The sequence below is a fragment of the Phaethon aethereus genome, assembly GCF_964289735.1.
Source record: "Phaethon aethereus genome assembly, chromosome: 18".
Taxonomy (NCBI): Eukaryota; Metazoa; Chordata; class Aves; order Phaethontiformes; family Phaethontidae; genus Phaethon; species Phaethon aethereus.
Window position 1 is genome coordinate 13965085 of NC_138594.1, and position 22394 is coordinate 13987478.

General features: G+C 59.0%; 3 protein-coding genes across 3 annotated transcripts; all 3 read left to right on the forward strand.

The window, feature by feature from the left end:
- Positions 1-18: 18 nt before the first annotated feature.
- On the forward strand, positions 19-9425 carry HGS (hepatocyte growth factor-regulated tyrosine kinase substrate; the record flags this gene model as incomplete). The annotated part of the gene is made up of 21 exons (XM_082008368.1): positions 19-55; positions 428-512; positions 707-782; positions 1264-1356; positions 3321-3444; positions 4413-4465; positions 5005-5073; positions 5280-5404; positions 5639-5717; positions 5805-5903; positions 6267-6362; positions 6724-6762; positions 6865-7008; positions 7159-7372; positions 7561-7733; positions 7891-8031; positions 8110-8287; positions 8365-8502; positions 8827-8936; positions 9145-9240; positions 9318-9425. 21 exons carry the CDS (start codon positions 19-21, stop codon positions 9423-9425), a joined length of 2277 nt encoding a protein of 758 aa, XP_081864494.1.
- Positions 9426-10207: 782 nt separating this feature from the next.
- On the forward strand, positions 10208-14042 carry MRPL12 (mitochondrial ribosomal protein L12; the record flags this gene model as incomplete). Its single annotated transcript, XM_082008026.1, has 4 exons — positions 10208-10477; positions 10595-10672; positions 10812-10946; positions 13677-14042. The coding sequence occupies 4 exons, from the start codon at positions 10208-10210 to the stop codon at positions 13791-13793; spliced, it is 600 nt and encodes a 199-aa protein (XP_081864152.1). The 3' UTR covers positions 13794-14042.
- A 387-nt stretch (positions 14043-14429) lies between these two features.
- Positions 14430-20428, forward strand: SLC25A10 (solute carrier family 25 member 10; the record flags this gene model as incomplete). The annotated part of the gene is made up of 11 exons (XM_082008112.1): positions 14430-14519; positions 16974-17093; positions 17274-17388; positions 17471-17519; positions 17923-17964; positions 18173-18216; positions 18703-18773; positions 18880-18972; positions 19231-19308; positions 19412-19468; positions 20327-20428. 11 exons carry the CDS (start codon positions 14430-14432, stop codon positions 20426-20428), a joined length of 861 nt encoding a protein of 286 aa, XP_081864238.1.
- Between the last annotated feature and the right edge of the window lie 1966 nt (positions 20429-22394).

Consider the following 22394-nt stretch of genomic DNA (forward strand, 5'->3'; position numbering starts at 1 on the left):
CGGTGGCGGGGGGACACCATGGGGCGCGGAGGCGGCACCTTCGAGCGGCTCCTCGGTACCGGCCACGGCCTCCCCGCGGCAGGGCGGGGCGGGAGCCGGGGCGGGAGCCGGGGTGAGGGACGCGCCTCTCGGGCGGGCCGAGCTCCGCAGCGCTCGGCCTCGGCCGCCGGGCGCGCCCGGGGTGCGGGCCGCCGCCAGGCACGGCGCCGACCGGGCCGAGGCTCGGGGCCGGCCCGGCGGTGCCGAGGTCACTGAGGGCGTCTGAAGGGGAAGCGCTGACGCGTTCCGGGAGAAATCGGGGTTTCTGTCCTCGGATGCGTCTCCGCACCGGGTGCGCCGGGGAAGCTTTCCTGCACAGGCGTCAGCAGCTGCGGAGCGGAGGTAAGCAGAGCTGCTTAAAGCAGCCTAATAGGTTTCTTCCTTGCAGATAAGGCTACAAGCCAGCTTCTGCTGGAGACGGACTGGGAATCCATCCTGCAGATCTGCGATATGATCCGTCAGGGAGATACCCAGTAAGTGCGTTTTGGCTTTTGGATGTGCTGTAAGCACAGCTCTCCTTGCCTTCCAAAGGCGAAGTGCGAGGGTTTCGGACCTGTCAGCCTGTGGTAGCACATGTCCTGTTATGCCCTTTCAGAAAAGCGTTGGAAAGGCAGTATAGTACAGGCAGTTCTTGGTTACAGGATGTGTACTCTTTTTCCTTACCCAGAGCAAAATATGCTGTCAGTGCTATCAAGAAGAAAGTGAATGACAAGAATCCCCACGTGGCACTCTACGCACTGGAGGTAATGTCAGCCCAAACCGCGAGCACTGCAGGGGCCTGGCTCACAGGCCAGGGAACTTCCCGTCTTGTTTAAGCCTGCTTCCTGGGCTGCGCAGTCTGCACAGCATTCCCTGCCCTGGCTGCGGCGCAGCAGAGTCGCAGCTTGGAGCTTACCTCCTCTTGGCCTTAGCACAGAGGTTTTGCGACTGATCAGCAGGCCATGGTTTTCATTCTTTAATTCCGTCTCAGCATTAGGAACAGACAAAGCTGGAACCTGAGGCACTGTCCCTGGGGGTCTGCCTGTACATAGCAGAGGTACATGTAGCTTACTCTCCAGTGTGGCCATGTGGATTTCCCTGGCTTGACCGACACCGCACTAATGCGACTCATTGCTTAAATAGTTCCCCCATCTTAGTGTGCTGCTGTAAAAGTGTGCTGGGACTCATCACAGGCCACAGAGAAGGAAGAAAGTGGTGGGCTAACACTGTCCTTTGCCCTTGCAGGTCATGGAGTCGGTGGTTAAAAACTGTGGCCAAACAGTCCATGATGAGGTGGCCAATAAACAGACTATGGAGGAACTGAAGGAAATACTCAAGGTAAACGTATCTTACTTTACTGTTTTTGAATGAGTTTGTAAGAGAAGCAGCAGAGGGAGAAAATGCGTACGTCCTCTCTTTCGTTCCCTTTGTGTAAGGAACAGAAGGGAAACTGTTCGAAAATGCATTTCAGAAGAGAGCAAACTATTGTGTGATGTGAAGGGATGAGTGTAGGGAACTAAGGAGCACCTGCTAAGGAGAGAAGATACCATGAGAGCAAAGGTAATGTTTGACTATATTGTGAAGTGGGGTAGCAATATGCTGTGAAGGCCTAGACCATTTCATGGTAGATGCTCCTGGCTGCAACGCTTGGCTTGAGACAGCAAAGGAAGACAGAGGCGATGGTCTGGCAGTCGCACCAAGGACCTGAGCAGTGGTGAGGTATGTTCCCTCCTGTCTTACGGCGTGAGGTGCTCAGGAGGGAGAGCAGCAAGGAGGAAACCAACAGGAGTTTCCTCTGTACTGTGGCCCACGCATTAGCCTGTGGGATTGTTTGAGAAGCCGTCCAGGATGTAGACCTGGCTGTTTTCACTGCCAAGCTGTTGTCACAAGCTGTCACTTGCCAGTTTGTTATAACGTGATGCCTGCAGGAGCTCGTTCTGTCCTCGGACTGGAGACTTCTACAAGTGAAGTGGAAATGGGAACTTCTGTCTCCAGTTCCCAGCCCCAGACCAGCTAGGCCCAGACGAGAGCTTGTTGGACTACTGATGTTCCTTCCTTACAGCCTTCGTCTTCTGTCAGAAGTAGGCAACCGGATGACCCAGATAGTTGATGAATGGACTGTGTGAGTCTCGTCACCTCACACACTGTAGCAGCATGTCTCTCTCCTGTCATCTTCCTGCTAGGGCTGACTCAGTTTCCGTGCAGGATCTTCTGCTGAGATAGGAATGCTGCCCCAACGTGATGGCCAGCTGTAGTACAGCCACTCCAAGCGTTGAGGAGATCAGATAAGATCAGATCAAGAGGTTTTGTGGTTCTCTCCACAGTCTCTGTCTGCTGCGGTAGTTTTATAACTGCCACAGACCCATTCTCCTCCTACACTTGGAACTTTGCTGCTTGTGAATGCCCAATGCTGATAAAATGGTCTTAGTTCTGATGAGGTTCAGTGCTGTGACATTTGTGGAATGCAGGATTTTGCAAATCTTCTAGAAGTTTGGAGCTCCAGGAATTGTCAGTAAGTCATGCTGTGTGGGCTGAGCTCTTGGCTGAAATAGGAACTTGACAATGCTCCTCTGCTTCCTGGGGCATTTCTGGAGCGGCTGGTCATGTGAATGCATGATGACCTGGTCAGCTGATGACAGGACTGCTCTCCGAGGCTGGCTGGAATAAGAACAGGCTTGCCAAATTTCTTCCGGCTCCTTGAACTGTGCAAGCTTCCCAGCTGTCCTTACTTCGTGACATCCCGAAGTAGCTTTGGGTATTCCTGGGCAGGAGTCTCGAGGCTGGAGGTGCTGACAGCCTGGCACCAACACCCTCCAGCTGTGAGCTTGTGGTGGCCTGTCAGCGCTCAGGTGAGGTGGACTGTGCTGTTCTGCCCAGCCGGGTAGCTGTAGGTCCCGCAATTTTCAGAGTGCGGGATGTGAGCAACTCTTGTGAGGAGGTGAACAAAGATGTTGGGCAGGTCAGTGCTCGTACCCGCACTGGGGAGTGGCTGCGCAAGTCTCTGTGAGTGTTTTCTCAAAGCATCATAACCGCACCCCTTTTCAAGTTGGTCTGTGCTGCTCTGAAGGACATTTTCTTGTTTGTGCTGGAGGGGGGAAGTGGGGAAGCTGAAGGAGTGTGTAGTCCTTGCTGGGAATTGTCCTTACTGCAGCTTTCTGACAGCATTTACCTTGCACAAGTACTCTAAAGTCTCTCTTTCCCTGAATGGTGTTTCTGGCTTCTCTTCCGGAGGATTCACATAATGTTTTGGGTTTCAGGGTCTTGTTCTCAGATTTTTTTTTTCCTGCTCCCTTTCTGTGCAGAGGCAAGTGGAGACAAGTGTCCGCAGTAAGATCCTGTACCTTATCCAGGCCTGGGCTCACGCCTTCCGCAATGAGCCCAAGTACAAGGTGGTTCAGGACACCTATCAGATAATGAAGGTTGAAGGTGAGGACTCTGTGGGCAAAGGTGGGTGGACAGTTAGCCAAACATCTCTGCTCTGGAGGAGCCTTGCAGGAGAAGGAATGGGTGTTAGGACCCTGCCTGGAAACCTGGACTTGCAATATGGAGCTTTTTCTTGGTGCCTGATACCCCATGAACCTCCTGGAGTGACTGAATCCTACTGCAGAGAGAGGACAGCCCCATTGTCCCAGGATCGCTAGTAGTCTAGCTAGTAGCTAAGGGTTGGCAGTGAGACCTGAAAAGCAGGAGCTGTAAATGTTTTTCAGGAAACTGGCAGCAAATCAGTGTCTTCTGGGAAGGGATTTACAGTGGGGTGGTTCCTTCTTCCCAGGCTTTCATTAGTACTTCCAGGATGGGTCCATGCTCCCGCTTTCTGACAGTGTCAGTATGGCACTTTCTCTCTTGTCCTGGGGATCGTAGCATTCCCAGTGAGGGAAGGGATGCACTGCTGTCTTTGCCTCTTTCTGTGCACCAGGACCTCCACAGGCAGTGGCAGAGCCTGGAGGTCCCAGCTGCCTGCTGAGCTGGTGTTACCACACTCTTGCCATTCAAGGAGTGAGACTCAAAGCCCTACCTGCCTGTGCAGTGAGCTTTTTCCCCGCCCCATGCTGAGTTCAAGGTCTTGAGAAATAAGCCTTATCCAAAGGGCTCTGATGTCCCTTACAGGTGTAGAAGGGGAAGCAATAGGGGATTGTCCTGTGCATTCGAGAGCGTGGCTGAGAGCCCAGTACTTCACAGACAGCAGCAAGTGCTGTGCAAGCATTGTCCTCTGGCCTCCTGCAGGAGGAAGATTACTGTTAGTCGTGTGAGAGTAAGATAATGGTCGTGCTGAGCTAGATCTGACGCATGTGGCTGGGACCTACAGCACAAGGCTGTAGGCACCATGGCCTCCCTTGGAGGAGGGTGTGCCAGAGGAGCCCTTTCACAACAGGACACTGTCGCTTCTCCCACAGGTCATGTGTTCCCGGAGTTCAAAGAGAGCGATGCCATGTTTGCTGCAGAAAGGGTGAGCTCCGCTGGTGGGAAGGGAGTTGGCACTGCAGGACAGATTTTGCTCACCTGTCTGCTTCCTTCTAAACCTTCAGTTCTTGCATTCCTCCATTTCACGTGGATTAGAGACCTTGCTGGGTACAGACTGCTCCCAGCTGTCACATGGGCAGTTCTGGGGTAGTATACAGCAATTTAGCCTAAAACTACCAGACGGGGGTGGAATTGACCAGGACAGAGTGTTAGTTTCAACTTTACTCAGTGGCCTTCCAGCAGCATGGCAGTCTGAACATGGCAGCAGGGCATTGCTAAAGCAGTTGCTGTGCAGACACGTTCCTAGAAAATCTCTTGCTGCCTGGGAAAGCAACACAGTCTCTAGGAACATGAGAGGAGATAACTTGTGGGGATTAATATTTCCTGTTGATCTGCAAATGCTTCCAGTTCCCCTCATTCATGAGAGTGCCTTACTTAGCCATAGGAGCTCCTGAAAGGCTCAGTGCAGACACTCTCCTTGAGGCCCTTCTCCCCTCCTTACACAAGTTTCCTTAACCCTGACAGGCTCCAGACTGGGTCGATGCTGAGGAGTGCCACAGATGTCGAGTGCAGTTTGGCGTTGTGACGCGGAAGGTGGGTGCTGGTCCTGCCCCTCTGGCTTCCCTGGTCCTGCACAGCTGCCCGGGACTTGCAGGACTCCCTGAGCCTGTGTGGAAGTGTGTCGGGGCTGGACTGCATTCCCTGGCCTGTGGCAGGGAAGTGCCAGGAGTGTCTGAGTGATGTCGTCTAATGGTGAAGTAGCATCTTGCTATTGCACTCATGTCTCCCATTCTTTGCAGCATCATTGCAGGGCCTGTGGGCAGATCTTCTGTGGCAAGTGCTCCTCCAAGTATTCTACCATCCCCAAGTTCGGGATTGAGAAGGAAGTGAGAGTCTGCGAGCCCTGTTACGAGCATCTCAACAAGTCAGTACCCTTTGTGGTGTGTTTCTTTGCCTGCAACAGCTGGGACTCTGCGGGGAGAAGCTTGGTGTGGAGCCATCTTTCTGCAGACCAGAGGGTTTCCCAAGCTGTGCAGGCTGGACTGGGTTCCCTTCCTTCCTGGGAACGGGGTTTACAGCTGTAATGTTGTGTGGAGCTGGGGATCTAGTGCGGAGGAAGGAGCATTCAGTCTGCACTGTCGCCTCTTTCTGACTACAGGAAAGCTGAGGGTAAAGCTGCTGCCACCTCTGAACTGCCCCCCGAGTACCTGACCAGCCCCCTCTCTCAGCAGTCCCAGGTGAGTGGCTGCCCTGTAGGTGATCTAGTGATCCTGACCCGCGTGTTGATCCCTTCACTGACGGCTTCCTCATCCTTCTGATTGCAGCTGCCTCCAAAGCGTGATGAGACAGCTCTGCAAGAGGAGGAGGAGCTCCAGCTAGCTATTGCCTTGTCTCAGTCAGAGGCTGAGGAGAAGGAGAGAATGGTTCGTGCCCTGCTTGGCATCTGGGAGTGGTTTTTGCCATACGGCCCAGATGTGCTGAGCAGCTCATAGCTGTGCAGTAGCAGATCTCTAGGCATGTCCTGGTGTGAACGAGTCGCAGGGCCTGTGGAATGAGAGGGTGAAAGCAGAGCCAGGCACATGCTGTGTTTGCAGTCCCGCATCTTGGAAGCAGGCTGCGCCCAAGCTGCAAGCCCTGGGGCACATTGGCCTATGGGGCTGTGTCTGCTGGCCATGCCTGGCCATTGCTAGGAACCTTGCCCACCCAGTGTGCCCAGTCTGTTGCTGACTGGGTGATTTGGAGGAGTCTGGACAGTCCCTGAGTTGACTGTTTTTTCTCTCTTGCAGAGGCAGAAAACAACCTACTCCATGTACCCGAAGGCTGAGCCCACACCTGTAACGTCATCAGCTCCCCCGGTCAGCACACTCTATTCCCCACCTGTGGTACGTTCATGGGAGACCTTGAACATGAAGTGCCTGGACGCAGCCCAAGTCTGCCCTGCTTGGGTCAGATTTAATCCCTGTTCTGAGAGAAAAGATTTGCACCATTCAATTCCTTGCTCTTTCACAGCACTGCTGTGTTTTCAGGAAGAAGGTCTGTACTCAGCCGGTGTTTAGGTGCCTCTGCTGCTTCCTGTAGCTGCAGCGTGTGTTTAGCTGAAGGAGACTGCTGTGTCCCTTTTCAGTCTCTTGCTAGTGCTTGGCGCTAGTGGTTGTGCATGGCCAGGGCTGAGCAGGACATCTGTATGGGAGCTGTGGGTCTCTGGTTTCTCTGAACCAGATTTCCCTGTTTGTCTCTTTCCAGAATTCATCTGCTCCCTTGGCTGAGGACATTGACCCGGAGGTGAGGATCCAGGCCTTACTAGTGGTCTTACTCAGGCCTTACTGAGGCACAGGCTCACTCCCAGTGGGGCTGCGATGCTCATCTTGCTTCTCTTTCTGGCAGTTGGCTCGGTACCTGAACCGCAACTACTGGGAGAAGAAACAAGAGGAAGTTCGCAAGAGCCCCACCCCGTCAGCACCTCTGTCCCTCGCAGAGCCAGCTGCTCAGCCTGGGGAAGCCCACCCCGTCCCGCTTGGTGTTGTTGAGGTAAGAGGGGGCCTAGACCTGCGTCTGATAGCTTCTGAGGGGTAAGAAGTGCCAGACTCCTCCATTCAGCCCAGTCACGCAGCTCTGCAGGCTTGCTGCTGGCTCTCGGCATGGGAGAGTTGAGGCTGACTGGCTGCCCTGTCCTTCCAGCAGCAGTATCAGAATGGCGAGTCTGAGGAGAACCACGAGCAGTTCCTGAAGGCGCTGCAGAATGCGGTCACCACGTTTGTCAACCGCATGAAGAGCAACCACATGCGGGGCCGTAGCATCACCAATGACTCTGCTGTATTGTCCCTTTTCCAGTCCATCAACAACATGCACCCCCAGCTGCTGGAGCTGCTCAACCAGCTGGATGAGCGCAGGCGTACGTGTGTGCTGCCCAGCTGTGGGCATGTGTCCTGGGGAGGAGCGGGTGGCTGCCAGGGCTTCCCCCAGCGCCAGGGCTCGTCATTCCTGTGACAGCCTCTCTGGAGAGAAGCCAGTGCGGTATGCAGGGGTGGTCCGAGTGCTCTGCCCCGAGAGGGTCTCTGAGGCTGTCTCTTCCCTCCCCAGTGTACTACGAAGGCCTGCAGGACAAACTGGCTCAGATCCGGGATGCACGTGGGGCTCTGAACGCGCTGCGGGAGGAGCATCGTGAGAAGCTGCGCCGTGCAGCAGAGGAGGCAGAGCGCCAGCGCCAGATCCAGCTGGCCCAGAAGCTGGAGATCATGAGGCAGAAGAAGCAGGTGAGGCAGGGAAGCGTTTCCAGGGTATCCTGGGCTGTGTCAGCCAGCAGGGCTGCCTGCACCTTGGGCCAGCCCAAGGATGGCTGCCCTGGCAGGAGGAGATGCTGCAGTGTCCTGGCTTCCTGTCCTCTTCTTCATCATGGCCCTGTTCCCATAGGAGTACCTGGAGATGCAGCGTCAGTTGGCTATCCAGCGACTGCAGGAACAGGAGAAGGAGAGACAGATGCGCCTGGAACAGCAGAAGCAGACCATCCAAATGAGAGCCCAGATGCCAGCCTTCTCACTGCCTTATGCCCAAGTACGGCTGCTGGGCCAGAGGCCCTCCTGCCAGGTCCCAGGGGACATGGCCTAAAGCTTGCTTTTCTCCCCTCAACAGCTCCAGGCCATGCCCGCAGCCAGTGGGGTGATCTACCAACCCTCTGGGCCCACCAGCTTCCCTGGCACCTTCAGCCCAGCCGGCTCCGTGGAGGGCTCTCCCATGCACAGTGTGTACATGAACCAGGCAGCACAAGGGGGCACAGGGCCGTACACTGCAATGCCTGTCACAGGGACAGGTACGTCGGTGAGCTGATCCTATGTGGGTGGAGGCTGAGTGCAAGGTGGTTGCTTCAATCTCTGCTCTCTGCCCCAGATCCCAGCATGGTGAACGCCTACATGTACCAGCCGGGAGCAGGCAGCGGGCAGGCAGCTCAGCAGGGGCAGGCGGTACCCACCACCACCCCGGCATACTCATCCTACCAACCAACTCCAACGCAAGGCTACCAGGCAAGTGAGGGCAGAGCAGCTTGCGGCTGGCTGGGGCGAGGGCTGGGGCATTCTGCGGGGCTGGTGCAACTCACCCTGTCTCGGTCATGAGCACAAGGGAGAAAGGGCTGGTTTGTCCCAGATCTCTGGATCTGCTGTTGCTTTTGCTCTGGGAGTGGGTTGGGGGTCAGAGTCAGTTCGTGGCTCCCTACGGCACAGAGGGAAGAAGACACCCTGGTTCTAGCAGAGCAGGGAGAGCAGTGTGCTGGTCCTGGAGCTCCTGGGGAGTCTGAGATGAGCCATTGCTGCCTCCACCACCTCTCACCAGCCTCTCCTCCCTAGAGTGCAGCCTCGCAGTCGCAGAGCATCCCGGCCATCTCTCAGGCACCCCAGTCGGGTGCCATGGGCTACATGGGCAGCCAGTCAGTCTCCATGGGGTACCAGCCCTATGGCATGCAGGTGAGCACTCCCTGCCAGATGGGCCCCTTCTTGGGCACTGGGGGGGGGGTGAGGTGGGGTTGGGCCCCAGCCTGTGGAGCCTTCCTGGGCCTGTGCTGCCAGCAGCAGGGAAGGGAGCATCCTGGCAGAGGCTATGGGCCTTCACCTCTGCCCTGTGGGCGCTGTGCATCCCCCAGCCTCCCTGACGGCTGTACCCTCGCTTCTGCAGGGCCTCATGTCTGCCCTGCCAGGCCAGGAGGCCACACTGAACAGCCTGCCAGCCCAGCAGTCCTACCTGCCTGGGCAGCAGCCCCTCTACCAACAGGTGAGTGCTGCTGGCCCTGGGAGGGCTGGGGCCCCAGAGGGGTGCGTTTGCTAATGAAGCCACCTCTTCTGTTCCAGCTGGCACCTGCTGGAGGGCCCCCCCAGCAGCAACAGCCCCAGCCGGCACCAGCCCCTGTGCAGCAGCCCCCCGGCAGTGGAGAGGCCCAGCTCATCTCCTTTGACTGATCTCTGCCGCAGGGGCGGGAGGATCCCATCTAACACTACTCTTCATCCAGAATCACTTCTGTACTTCAACTACTCATTCTGCCCTCTCAGCACCCCCCATCTCTGTCCCTGGCCGGGGGGGGGGGTGGGACTACAGCGTCCCAGCATCAGCTCTGGGGCCTCAGCTGCGAGGATCAGCCCTCCACCCCCCAACCGCGGCTGCTCTCCTTCCTGCTCTGCCCTGGATCCCCCCTGGGGCCAGGCGGGACCGGCCGGGAGCACCCTTGGAGGGGCCAGGTGGGGCTGGGGCCACCGGCCCCGCGGCAGCAGCCCTCCCAGCCGGCCGTGGCCCCGCTGTCCGGCGCCCCGGCCACCGTGCTGTCCGGCGCCAGCTTCGCCTTGTCCCGCCCCCGCCGAGCCCAGTTCCCCGCCAGCGCCTTCTCCCTTTCCGGGCCGGGCCTGTCCCCGCGACACAACCGCTCCCTCCCCGCTCCTCGCGGCGGCGACTGAGCGGAATGGTGATAATAAAATGTTCGGAACGAGCTGCGGCCTGGTGTGCTGGGGCGCGGGGGCAGCGGCCTGGTGTGCTGGGGCCCGCCCGGCCCCCATCGGTAATCGCGACCGCCTCGCCGGCGACCGGGGCCTGCCGGGGCGAGCGAGTACTGGCGGACGCGGTGGCTAGAGCGCCGCCGCCGCCCCACCATTGAGATGCGGCGCCGGGGCCTAGAGTGGCCGGCGCGGCGCGGGGACCGCCGGGACCATAGAGTGCGGGGCAGAGTGCCGGCGTGTCCTCTGCGGCCGCCATGCTGCCCGCCGCCCGCGCGCTGCCCCCGCGCCTGCCCCGCCGCCTGCCGCCCGCCTGGCGCTGGGGCGCGGCCGGGCCGCCCGCTGCCGGCCTGCGGGCGCTGGGCACGGGCCGCGCGCGGCGCTCGGAGGCGCTGGCCGGGGAGGCGCTGGCCGGGGCGCCGCTGGACACGGCCGCCAAGGAGTACTCGCCCAAGGTGCGGCAGCTGGTGCGGGACATCGCGGGCCTGACGCTGCTGGAGGTGGCCGACCTCAATGCGCTCCTCAAGGTGGGTGGCGAGGGGTGGCCCGGCTCATCTCAGCTCGGGCCGGCCCGGCCTGGGCCAGCTCGGCCCGGCCCGCGTGCGCCGCCTCACCGACCGCTGGTGCCGCTGCTCTTTCCGCAGGAGACGCTGAAGATCCCGGACGTGGGGGTGATGCCGGCGGCGGCTGCCTCTCTCCTGCCCTCTCAGGCAGCTCCGCAGGTACCGGGCTCTCCGGCGGGGTCGGGAGTTGGGCTCCGCAGGCTCCGTGTCGGCCTCGCCGGTCCCCACACGTGGGGGGGCGGGGAGGAGGGCCGTTGGAGCTGGCCGGCTGTCTTCACCGAGCTCTGGCTGCTTCCAGGAGGAGGAGGAGGAGGTCCCGCTCAAAAAAGAGAAAACGCATTTCACCGTCCGGCTGACAGAGCTGAAACCTGCTGACAAGGTGAAGCTGATCAAGGAGGTGAAGAACTTTGTGCCAGGAGTGAACCTCGTGCAGGTGAGGAGGGGGCTGCCCGCGGCTCCAGCCACCCACCGGAGCCCGGACGGGTTCTGAAGCACATTGCAAGCAGCAGCCTCAGTTCTCTGTTCAAAAGGGAGCCTGGATTTCCATGTTTAAGAGAACACTCTACCTGTGTGCACACTTCAGTGCAAAGATATGGACAAAGTGTAGAACGGGAGTTGGTTGCATCTCTTTAGTGTTTTTTAGAGAAGGCTGTTCCCTCTCAGTTCTGCTGTGTGGTGAACAACTGAGCCCCTAGTGGATGCAGTGAGGTGAAGAAAGAGGCTCAGAGCTAAGACCTCAAAGTCCTCCATGCCAGCCTTACTTTCTCCAAATCTAAGGGCTGCTATGGGCATTCCTGCAGAACTTGGGAGTAGTCAGGATTCCTCATTACAGCTGGATTTGGCTTGCCTTCCCCTAAGGCTTTTTGGTTTTTCAAGGCCAATATATTTCTGAATTTAGATAAGTTTCTCTACTTCACATGTCTTGCAATCCACACTTCCAGTGCTTTTCAGAGCCTTCTTTTTGTAGGTGATGCCTCCTTCTTTTTCCCCAGGGGAGACAGGGCTTTCACAGTCCTGTGCAGCCTGAGCTCATGCTCTTGAGCAATGATTATAGGCTTAGAACAAAGAATGGGTGATACAGCTGCCTCTGTGGAAGCATTTGACGTGCTTCAGTTCTCCACTGGATGATGCTTTCATATCTTGGGGATAATAGTAGCACTTTCTGTTTATCTAATTGCAAGGAAGAAAGGTTGAGCATTGTAAAATCTGTCCGTATTTGTAGCATGGAATATCAGAGAGCTTTGCAGAAAATCTTCTCACCTGTTCATATTGATATATTGCAAAGCAAACAGTTCAAGAACGGAGAAACTCTGATGGCAGAGATGTGAGGTTTTTTGGCCTACTGGGTTTCATTAACTGACTATTGTCTTGCTTAGTCTGGCAGTTGTTTATCAGTCACAAGCAAACATTAAAATACCAAAACCCTGTAACGGACATGATCAGCAGATAATTAAAAGCTGTCTGGAGAACTAACGCTAAATCACCTTGGCTTAGCATGTGGAACCTGTCAAACAAGCTGGTTACAGTTCCGATGCAGGTACAACATTGGTAGATTCAGGTTATTGTGGGTAAACTTTGTCAAGCGTGACTTACCTGACCTGGTATTTTGTTTAAAACACAGACACGCAAAACAAGCTACTGACAGTTGGTTCTTGGTACCGAGGTTGTATTCAAAGTGTAGGTGGTAGATTTTTATTGTAAATTTTATTGCCATCCAACTGAGGTGTTTTTAATGAGATTTGCAGGGAATGTATTCTTGTCCTGTAAGGCTGTTAATGATTTGGAAGAAAGAGTTGCTAGTAAAATCTTTGCATGTTGGGTGCTGATGTGACTCAAATAGGTCACCCTACAGAAATGACTGCTTGATGAGACAGGTGTGTCATCAGCAGAAGCCATGCTCGAGTCTGTTTGCACCTCTGAAATCTTGTTCAGAGCCAGCCCAACAGACATTCACCTCGTGTCTTCACCAGGCCTGGTGTTCTCGTATGCTCCGGCTGGGACTGGAAACGCGTTGCCTCTTTGTCCTGTGGCTGTTACTGTGCAGGTCCAGCTTAGATCAGGCCCTGCTCTTCCTCCTGCTGGGAGTGCTGAACAACTGCGTCCTTTGACTGAGGCTGCTTTAGCACAGAAGTTAAGCATTAGTGAGCAAGAATCTTAAGTGAATAACCTTGATTGTGTTGCCTGTCCTCATCACAGCAAGCCAGAACAGGCTTCTTTCCAGAAACTGTCCTGGGCTCTGGTGAGTGAAGGCATGCCTGCCCTGCCTGCACAGCTACACCTTCTTACATTGTTGCTGTGCTCAGCGTGAATTAAAACAACCATCTTTCTGTCAGCAATGGTCAGTCTTTTGGGCACTAAATACCTGCAGTGCCACATGGCAGAGAGCTGGCAGCAGCTCTTTGCCGTAGGAACCTCCCTGGACTTTGTTTTCAAGGAGCTGAATAGCTTTGTTGCTGCCACTTGGTGTAAGAGCAAGACCATCTAACAGCAGCAGGGGCTTATCCTCCTGCACTCCCTTCCCTTTCTGTGCAACAGTACTGCAGGAAGTCCCTTTAAATCAGTTCAACAGCTTTTCAGCTTGCCTTAAATACTGCAGTACTGCATAGTACCAATAGTTTTGTATAAAAAGTCCTGAAAATATCAGGATTGTGTTAAGCATAGTTGGTACTGGAACTCTTTTTTTGACCTGGTACAGTGGATTCCCTGAGTCCCCCAGCCTGGCTCTGTACAAACCCTGCGACAGCCTCTCCTCCCCGCTGGTGGAAATATGTGAAGCAAAACATTTGCACTGAAAAAAGTTGACCCAACGCAGGCTGGCAGCTGCCTTGGCAAGTTACTGCATGGTGGCTCTGTGTGGAACCCAGGCAGCTTCTCAGACTGGGGGTGGACGTATGGGAACACCATGCACATGGTGGGAGGAATTTGTGGGCAATTACTCGCTGAAAAAGGTCTTACAGGGCTGTAGTGGATGTACTGTCACTTGCAGTCAAGTTTAGATGTCTTCCATCAGGATGTGCTGTAGTTCCAGTAAAATCTTGGGTTTTCAACCGGTTGGTGAGTTTCCCTGGTCTGCTTATGCAGAGGTCAGGCTCATGGCTCTTAAATCTGTTAATCTGGTTAGTGAAAGCCAGTTTACAAGACTCGTACTTTGTCCCTCCCGCAGGCAAAGAAGCTGGTGGAGTCCCTTCCTCAGGAGATCAAAGCTAACGCCTCCAAGGAGGAAGCAGAGAAGATCAAAGCGGCACTGGAGGCAGCAGGAGGGACTGTGGTTCTGGAGTAGGCAGTATCATCTCATCACGGAGGGACTTGCGTGATGGCAGCCTTCCCCGCTGCCACCTGCCTGGGCATCGTCCGTCGCCTGAGTGGGGTCTGGATGTTTCCGAGTGTGAGACATCCCCTAGTTGTGTGGTGGGAATGCTCTCTCGAAGCGATGCAGTGCAAAAATGCTCTATGGTTTGATGGGGCTGCTGTCTAGTTGCAGCATCACAGTGAAATCTACCTTCATAAATGTCGAAAAAAACCTGTAAAATGCTTAATCTCTCAAAAATCAGTGCTGCCTGCTTGTCCCCTGGGCTCCACGCGCCTACCCCAGTACTGGTGCTGCCTATACCTGCCGCACCACTCAGCAGCCCCTTCCTCAAGCTGCTTTTTTGGTGCCACCATCTCTGCAGCTGCTGCACTGGCACCCTGAACCGGACATGAGTGGGATGGTTTGAACCCCTCCCCACCCGTTAATTATGAACGGGGAGAGGCACCTTACTCGGTTTGCGGAGCCAGCCAGGGGCTGGCAGCCGTGTTCCCGGAGCTGCCGCGGGTACCGTTGGAGACGGGGGCGTGGCTTTGCTAAAAGGGCGTGGTTTACCGCAGGGGCGTGGCGTTGGCCCGAGGGGGCGTGCCTTAGCGCGGAGCGGCGCCGATGGCGGAGCGGCGTGTGTCGCGGTGGTACTTCGGCGGCCTCGCCTCGTGCGGCGCCGCCTGCTGTACCCACCCGCTCGACCTGCTCAAGGTGGGGGGCGGCTCGGGGGGGCCGGGGGCACCGGGGAGCGGCTATCGGAGGGGCCGGCTGTGAGGGGCCGTGGAACGGCTACCGGCGGGGCCGGCTGCGAGCGGCCGGCAACGGCTCTGAGGCGGCTGCACGGGACCGGGTGGCGGGAGGCCGGTTGTGACGGGACCGATCGCGCGGGGACGCGGCCCTGGGCTCGGGGAGGAAACAGGCAGCTGTGGGGCCCGGGGGCACGGTGGTGAGGGGACAGGGACGGGGGAAGGGCGTGGGGACAGGGCTGAGGGGCCGCGAGCTCGGCCTAGGGGCGGGTGCAGGCGTGTGAGGGGGCAGGTGTGGGGCTGAGAGCTCTGGGGAGCTTGGGGTGCGGGGGCCGTGGAGGACACCCCGGCCAGCCCTACCCAGGCGCCTGCGTGAGGCATGGTGGTGGCTCTGGGGCCCGTGGCGTTGGACGCAGGCCCACTGGGCTCCGCGTCCTCGGGCCAAGATGTCACCTAGGAGCCGTGGACGGCCTGGCATCCCCCGCTCCTGCACAAAGAGTGGCGCGCGCAGCCCAGCGCTGCCAGCACCCACGGACGGGGCGAATGCCAGCACTGCCCGGAGCCTTGTGTGCTGGCCAAGCAGCGATGAGCCTGGCAGCCAGGCAGACTGCGGGGGGGGGAGCAGCAGAGTGAGCCCGGGCCAGGGCCTGCCGTGCCCATGGGCGAGGCTCAGGACAGGCAGCCCCTTCCCACCCCACCGCATGGAGAGAGGGGAAGATGCACTGGACGCAGGCCGAGGAGGGGAGCCAGCACTGGCAGGGGGATGCCACTTCCCCGGTGCTCAGCCTGCCACCGTGCCCGGCTGGCTCCATCTGCCCAGCAGAGGTGGCTGGCAGCCCATGGGAGCTTGTGTAGGATGCCCTGGCAAAGTGCTAAGAAGGGGAATTAGTCTGGCACATGCCTCTAGGTCTGCCTCTGAGCCAGTGTGACGGATGTGACTTTTGGGCTGTGACGCCATGCACTATGCCCTATGGATGCGTAGACCCTGTGTGCCCCGTGGCTGTGAGCAGCGCAGGCCAGCCAGGTAGTTTTGCCAGAGGGTTCACGCCTGCATATTGAACACGGACCTGTGTTTGGCCCAGAGCTCCACTGTAGCAGGGCTGGTGCCAGGCATGGGGAAGCACAAGGGGCCTCAGGGTCTGGTAAAGCAGGGGGCCAAGGGCACTTTGCTGCACTTCTGGACCTTGGCCCCAGCAGGAGGCCCCAGCCAGCCCAGCTGGATGGTGCTCACACCCCTGCCGGAACCACTGAGCCGGCACTGCGCAGCCACTGGCTGCCCACGAGGCTGCCTGCCCTGTGGCAGTGACCACAGCGCTCCTCCCCTGCCTGCCTGCCTGCCTACCCTTCCATGGCCCTGGGACGGGCAGGCAGTGGAGCGCTCCCAGGCGTGACTCTGGTGTACCTGCCTGCCCGGTCCCTCTGCCCCGGGTTGCCCAGCACGCCACGACCCCTGGTCCCTGAGTCTGAGATCTGTTCACTGGTATCGAAGGTTGGTGCCTTCCCTGCATCCCCACTGCTGCCCTGCACGGGAGACAGAGGTTGTTCCCAGTGTCCTGCTGTGTGTCCCACGCCCTGACTCTGCCGGGGCTTCTGTAATGGGAGCCAGGCCTGGTCCCCCGCCAGCGGCCCTTTGCTCTCCTTAATACTATCCCTGGGGGCCTTTGACCCACATGTGATCTTCACAGCATGGGGCCAGGCGGGTGTGCTCAGAACGTGCTCTGCCACCATCTGACATGGCTCCTCCGTGCTGGCCAGCCCCCGCACAGTCCTCCTGCTGCTTCCTCCGGTGATGGTGGGAAACATTGGGCTGCTGTGGGTGGGGAGGGACACCCAGGCTGTGCCTGCTGTGGCAGGGAGCGATTCAGAGCTGGTGAGCAGGGCTGCAGGATTGTCTCCCTGCCTCTGCGATTCCTGTGGCTGGGGAAGAGGGGAAGTTACTTTTGGAGGCCTGCCACCTCACGTGGTGAGGGTGTAGGGCAGCAGGAGGTCATGAATTCACTGGCCCTGTCATGGTCCCTCCGAGCAAACCTGCACTGGTTGCTCGCTCAATCACATACTTCTGGATCCTCCATGCCTCAATGTGGCACACAGCCTTTCTTGGAGGAGCAGGCGCTACCATTTCGTCTTGGGGTGTGCCATTGAGGCCACCAAGCTGGGCAGGTGCCTGGGAGAGACTGGGCAGGTGCCTCAGCACTCCCCCTTCTCCTGCCAGCCTCCACCGCTCTGATGCTGGGCTGGGCCAGTTTCCAAGTATTGCTTAGGTGTGGGGAGACTGGAGCTATTGCTGTTTGTACTGAAGCTCCTGCATGAGTGCTAACGAGTTACCCTGACAAGCACTCGGAGTGGCATCCCGGCTGCGCTGTTTCTGCCCAGCCCTAGCACTGGGCTGGTGCACTGACGCTGCCAGACCCTGCCCCAGGTCCACCTGCAGACGCAGCAGGAGGTGAAGATGCGGATGATGGGGATGGCGATGCGTGTGATCCGCACTGATGGCTTCCTGGCTCTCTACAACGGGCTCAGCGCCTCACTGTGCCGGCAGGTGAGTGCCACTGTGCCCTGATGGCCTCTGGTCCCCTGAGGCCAGCATGGAGCTCCTGCCGCACGGTGCTGCCCTCCCCATCTGGCAGCTGGGCTGGAGCTGACAGGCTGCCCTGAGCCGCAAGGGCCAAGGAGGCAGGCACCCAGCGGGACACAGTGGCTCATTCTCCCTCTTCTCCAGATGACGTATTCCTTGACTCGCTTTGCCATCTACGAGACCGCGAGGGACCGCTTGGGCCAGGGCAGCCAGGGGCCTCCCCCTTTCTACCAGAAAGTGCTGCTGGGTGCAGTGGGAGGTGAGCGAGGGAGAGGGTCCCTCAGCCCCAGGCTCCCACAGGCTGGAGGAGCCCCCTAACCCCAGCTCTTCTTTGGCCCCAGGTTTCACCGGCGGGTTCGTGGGGACCCCAGCAGACATGGTGAACGTCAGGTCAGTTCTGCTTGTGTCCCGGTGCTGCTCTTGAGGGAGGCTTGTGGCTGGCATGCGATGGCAGTTGGGATGGTGGGGCATTCCCTGTGCTCTTGACTTCTCCCCTGGACCAGGCTGCCCCGTGGTTAGTGGCCCAGTCCCAGCGGTGAGCTCTGTGCCCAAAAGGACCGGAGTGGTTCTGCCATTCAGTGTGACAGCCCTGGGCCCCAGGCCCCTGCGTGGCCCTCGGAGGGTGTGGGGCTGGAGGCTGCTTTCTTGTCCCTTTGCAAACAGGCGACACAGTCCATCTGCTGGGCCTCCACCTGCTGCCCTGAGCCGCGGCAGGCGTGCCCCGGGCCCCCGGTGCTGGGGGGGGTCGGTGGGTCGCCGCCCCTGCCTCACCCCATGGTACTCGGCCTTACAGGATGCAGAATGACATGAAGCAGCCGCCCCCTCTGCGGCGCAAGTGAGTGGGGGGGCCGGGGCTCCCGGGGGAACGGGAGGGGCCGGGGTCCGTGTGGCCGCGGGGGGGCAGCACCGCACCGGCGGCGCGGCCCCCTGCCCGGGGGCGCGGGGCTGTTGCCGCGGCCCTGGGAGCTGCAGCTGCCCGCTCGGGGCGGCGGGGCTGCCGGGGAGCCTCGGACCCTGACACCGTCCCCTCTCGCTCCTTCCAGCTATTCCCATGCTCTGGACGGCATGTACCGCGTCCTCCGGGAAGGTGAGGCCATGCCAGCCGGGGTAGGGTGAGCCTGCCTGCCGTGTCCTCACTGACACTGGGAAACGGTTGCCCAGGGAGCTCCATCTGGGAGTCGCTGCCGGTGCTCGCTCAGCTAGGCCAGGGAGAGGGGACGGAGGGTGGGCAGGGAGGAGCCGAGGGTTGGGCAGTGCCCGGCACCTCCGCAGCATCTGTCTGGGGCAGGGCCTGGCAGCCTGCCCATACTCCCGTGAAAACGAGAGACCTACTGGGAGCCACTATGGAAAAGCGCAAGAGGGTGGAGCAGGTGGGAAGGGGAAGGAACAGCAACAGGGAGGAAGTAGGGCTGTTCTCGAGGATTCTCCTTTCCTGCAGTGTATTTGCTGTTGTGTGTTTTAAGCACTGTTGTATGAGGAGTCGGGGGGACAGTCCGGGCAGGGAAGGAGGCTCCTGGGGTGGAGGGAGTGTGAGTAATGTCCCAGGACCGTGTTGATCCAAATGTGTCTGCAGAGGGCTTGAAGAAACTCTTCTCGGGAGCTACGATGGCATCCAGCCGAGGGGCTCTAGTCACTGTTGGGCAGGTAGGACAGCTTTGCTGGGTGGTAGGTGCCCAGGGTAGGGACAGGGTTGGTCCCTGTTGTGGCAAGGAAGGGTATTTTGTGTCACTAATATACCATGTCTCCACAGCTCTCCTGTTATGACCAGGCCAAGCAGCTGGTTCTCACAGCTGGGTTGCTGTCAGACAACGTCTTCACTCACTTCCTGGCCAGCTTCATCGCTGTGAGCAGGGCTGGCTGCGGGGAGGCAGGGCTGGGGCTGGGTTTGCCTGCAGCTGGGCTCAGGACCCCAGGCTGGAGCTGCCAGAGCTGCCTCTCAGGACTCTGATGAAGCAGGGCCAGGCACAGAGGCTCCTGTGGGACTTCTGGCCTGGGGTTGGGCCCAGGCAGGGCTCTGGGTCTCTCCAGTGACCATGGCAGTTGCTGGCACCTGGGTCTCCTTCGTGAACTGGAGCTGCTGATCCCTGCTGACTCTCCCCAGGGTGGATGCGCCACATTCCTGTGCCAGCCCTTGGACGTGCTCAAGACCCGCCTCATGAACTCCCAGGGCGAGTACCGGGTGAGTAGCCTGTCCTGCCCACCTCCCTACTGCCGGTCCTCTCCTCTTCGCACGCTGGCATCTGCCTCCCGGCACCTCCTCATCTCTCCCCGTCTCGCTCCAGGGTGTTACCCACTGTGCCATGGAAACTGCCAAGCTTGGCCCCCTCGCCTTCTACAAGGTACCTGGCTGTGGATGCATGGGATGGGCTGGTAGGGTGGTGGGGAGACTGGGCCGGGATGGGAGCAGAGGTTAAGGTCCAGAACAGTTCTGGGGCAGGAGCCTTCCAGGCTCTGCTGCCGGCAGCCTGACTGCTTCCCGTGTCAGGCCTTCGTCTGCCAGTCCCTGGCTTGGCCCCAGAGTATTGTGAGCCTTGGCCGCTTCTGGGCTTGCAGCCTGGATCTGGGCACCGCAGCAGCTGCCCTGTTGCACCCGTTGGGTTCCCAACCAGGAATGCAGGGACAGGCAGTGGTGCTCCAGAACTCATTGGACATTACTGACCAGCAGACACTGGTCAGCTCTTGGGCCCTATGTGCCCAGGCTTGGTGCAGTGACCTGTGTGTTCAGTCTCACTCCTGGGCGGGCCCCTGAAAAGGGGTTTCACACACAAGGTTTCTTCCAGATGCTGTGTCAGGCATTTTCCCTGTTACAGCCTGTCTGCTCGTCTTCCCCAGGCAGTGTCCAACCCCTTTCTGAACCGGGGGCTGTGGGATTTGACCCGGGCTTCTACTGAGAGTCTGCCTACATAGTGGTGATGCCAGCACTGATGTGTTTGGGGGCAGAGTGATTGATGCATGATGCTGAGATCTGTGTGCACAGCGATGGCTGTGGTGCCTCCCTCACCGCTGTGGTAGTCTCTGCCTGCCACCAAGACCCCAGCTCCTCGGGGCTCATGCTGCATACCCAGCCAGCCGCTCCCCCACGCTTGCAAGCTCGTGCTGCTCCCCGTGGGTTGGGCTGCTGGGCACCCTTGGCCCTGACAGGGAAGCTGAGGGCCAGGCACGTGCTGACTGTCCCCGTTCTTGCTGTCCCCTTCCAGGGCTTCGTTCCTGCTGCCATCCGACTCATTCCTCACACCATCCTCACCTTTGTCTTCCTGGAACAGCTGCGCAAATATTTTGGGTTCAAAGTGATCACCTGAGTAGGAGGGACGGGACCCTGCCTTGCCCCAGGGGGGTGAGCGTGCAGGTCACCACTGAGATCCCAGAACCCCTCTGCTGTCTGGGGCCAGCGCCACTCCCTCTACCCCTCATCCCCACTCCAGTGCCTTGCCAGTGCCTGTGGACAGCCAGTCCCAGACTCCCCTTTCCTCTCTCACCCCTGTTCTCAGCACCTCCATTACCTCTGGGATATTCTTGGGCCTCTTGTCCCCCCTGCACTGTTGGTTTGGGGTTTTCTTTGCTGTCTTCCCACTGTCCTACTGGCCATGAGTTCTGCCGTTACCTCCCTCAGCCCTGTTCCTTACAGGTGTCTGGAGCAGGACTGTGCTGTCCTGGGGAGGACAGGGGATCCACCCTTCCAGCTTCATGCCTGGTCACAGAGCCTTACGGGGCTAGTGGGGCCAGTGACCATACTGCGGCAGGGCCTGCGCTGGTGGCAGTGGGGCAGAGAGCTGGCGTGCTCCCAGCCTCTCCTGCAAGCACCAAGGGGAGACACACGTTTAGCACAGTGAGATCCTCTTAGTGCTTCTGGCCCCACATGCTCCTCTGCTGACCCCAGAGCAGCCAGGCATCCCCCCCCTCTGCTTCCCAGCCAGCCCAGACACCCTCTGCTTCTGCTTGGCCAAAACTCACCAGCGCCCAATGGCTGCTGGGCTCTTCAGGGATTGTGCCTCATACCAATGATGACAGAGAACAGACCCCATGGGTGAGGGGCAGCCACTTGGCCACCCTGCCCTGCTGGCCAGTCACAGGCTGGAGCCCTTCTCGCCTGGCCTGCCCTCGCCCAGGGCAAGGCCGGCCGCTGCACCGCTGTCCCCAGCTCTGGCCAGGGCTCGAGGACCTAGCGCTTGCTCGCCCACAGCACACTCACCCTCCACCAGATCTGGCTTCAGGGGGAAAGTGTCCATCCAGCACTGCTCTTTGGCCTCAGCCGCCACCCCTGCCCCTTACACAGAGGTCGAGGCAGACCCCCAGCCCCAAGTGCACTGAGGCTGCCTCACAGCCCCCCCTCGCCCTGCACGATCCTGCACATGGGGGCTGCAGGCACCAGACCCTCTGCCATGTGCACTCCTGTGTGTGGTGGCCCCAAGGGATCAAAGAACTGGAATATCTGTGACCTTAATACATAATAAACAGTGGAACAAGCAAAGGCCCTGGTGTCTTGCTCATGGGGGGGAGGGGATGCTGTGTCCCCTCGCGCTGCAGGAGGGCTCAGGCTGGGAGCTGAGCTCCCCAGGAGCTGAGGGAGGAAAGCAAGGATTCTCCCCCTCGCACCACACCGAGCAGGGGCATCTTCACCCCATTCTGTACCACTGGCCCAGCCCCAAGGGTGTGTGTGTGCCCAGCACTTCCCAGCCCTGCGCAGTGGGGAGCTGTGGGCCAGGCTCCTTGGGCCAGCCCTGTTCCGAGCTGTGCCCAGTCTCAGCTGAGCGGGCAGCTCCTGGGCAGAGCCATGCCAAGGGTGCCTGCCTGCTTCTGCCTCTTCGATGTGACACTAATTGGGCTCCAGCAGGTGGAACAGAGCCAGCCTGGGACAGCAGAGAAGTGAAAGCTCATCACCTTAACGAAGTCTAATGATGCTGGCTGGCATCACTGCCTTGTTCCTGTGCCTGGCCCCATGTGAGAGCCGTGGGCAGGTGAGTGTGGGCTCTACCACGCTCCAGGGCTGACGGGTGCTGCTGTGCACCCATGCAAAAGGCCAGCGTGGAGCAGGGGAGCAATGGAGCCGCAGGGCCCTGCCTTGGCTGGCCATCACCCCCTGGTGGCACAGAGCCCTGCCCAGCCTTGTGCTGGCCAGCAGCAAGGCCGTCCCAGATGGTCCATGGTCCCCACCAGCTGTGCCAGCCGTGCACTCCCCGCTCTTGTGTACCCGCTTCCCACATCCCTCATGGCAGCTGAGCTGTGCCGCAGCCACGCCAGCAGGACAGCATGTGCCAGCCACAGCCT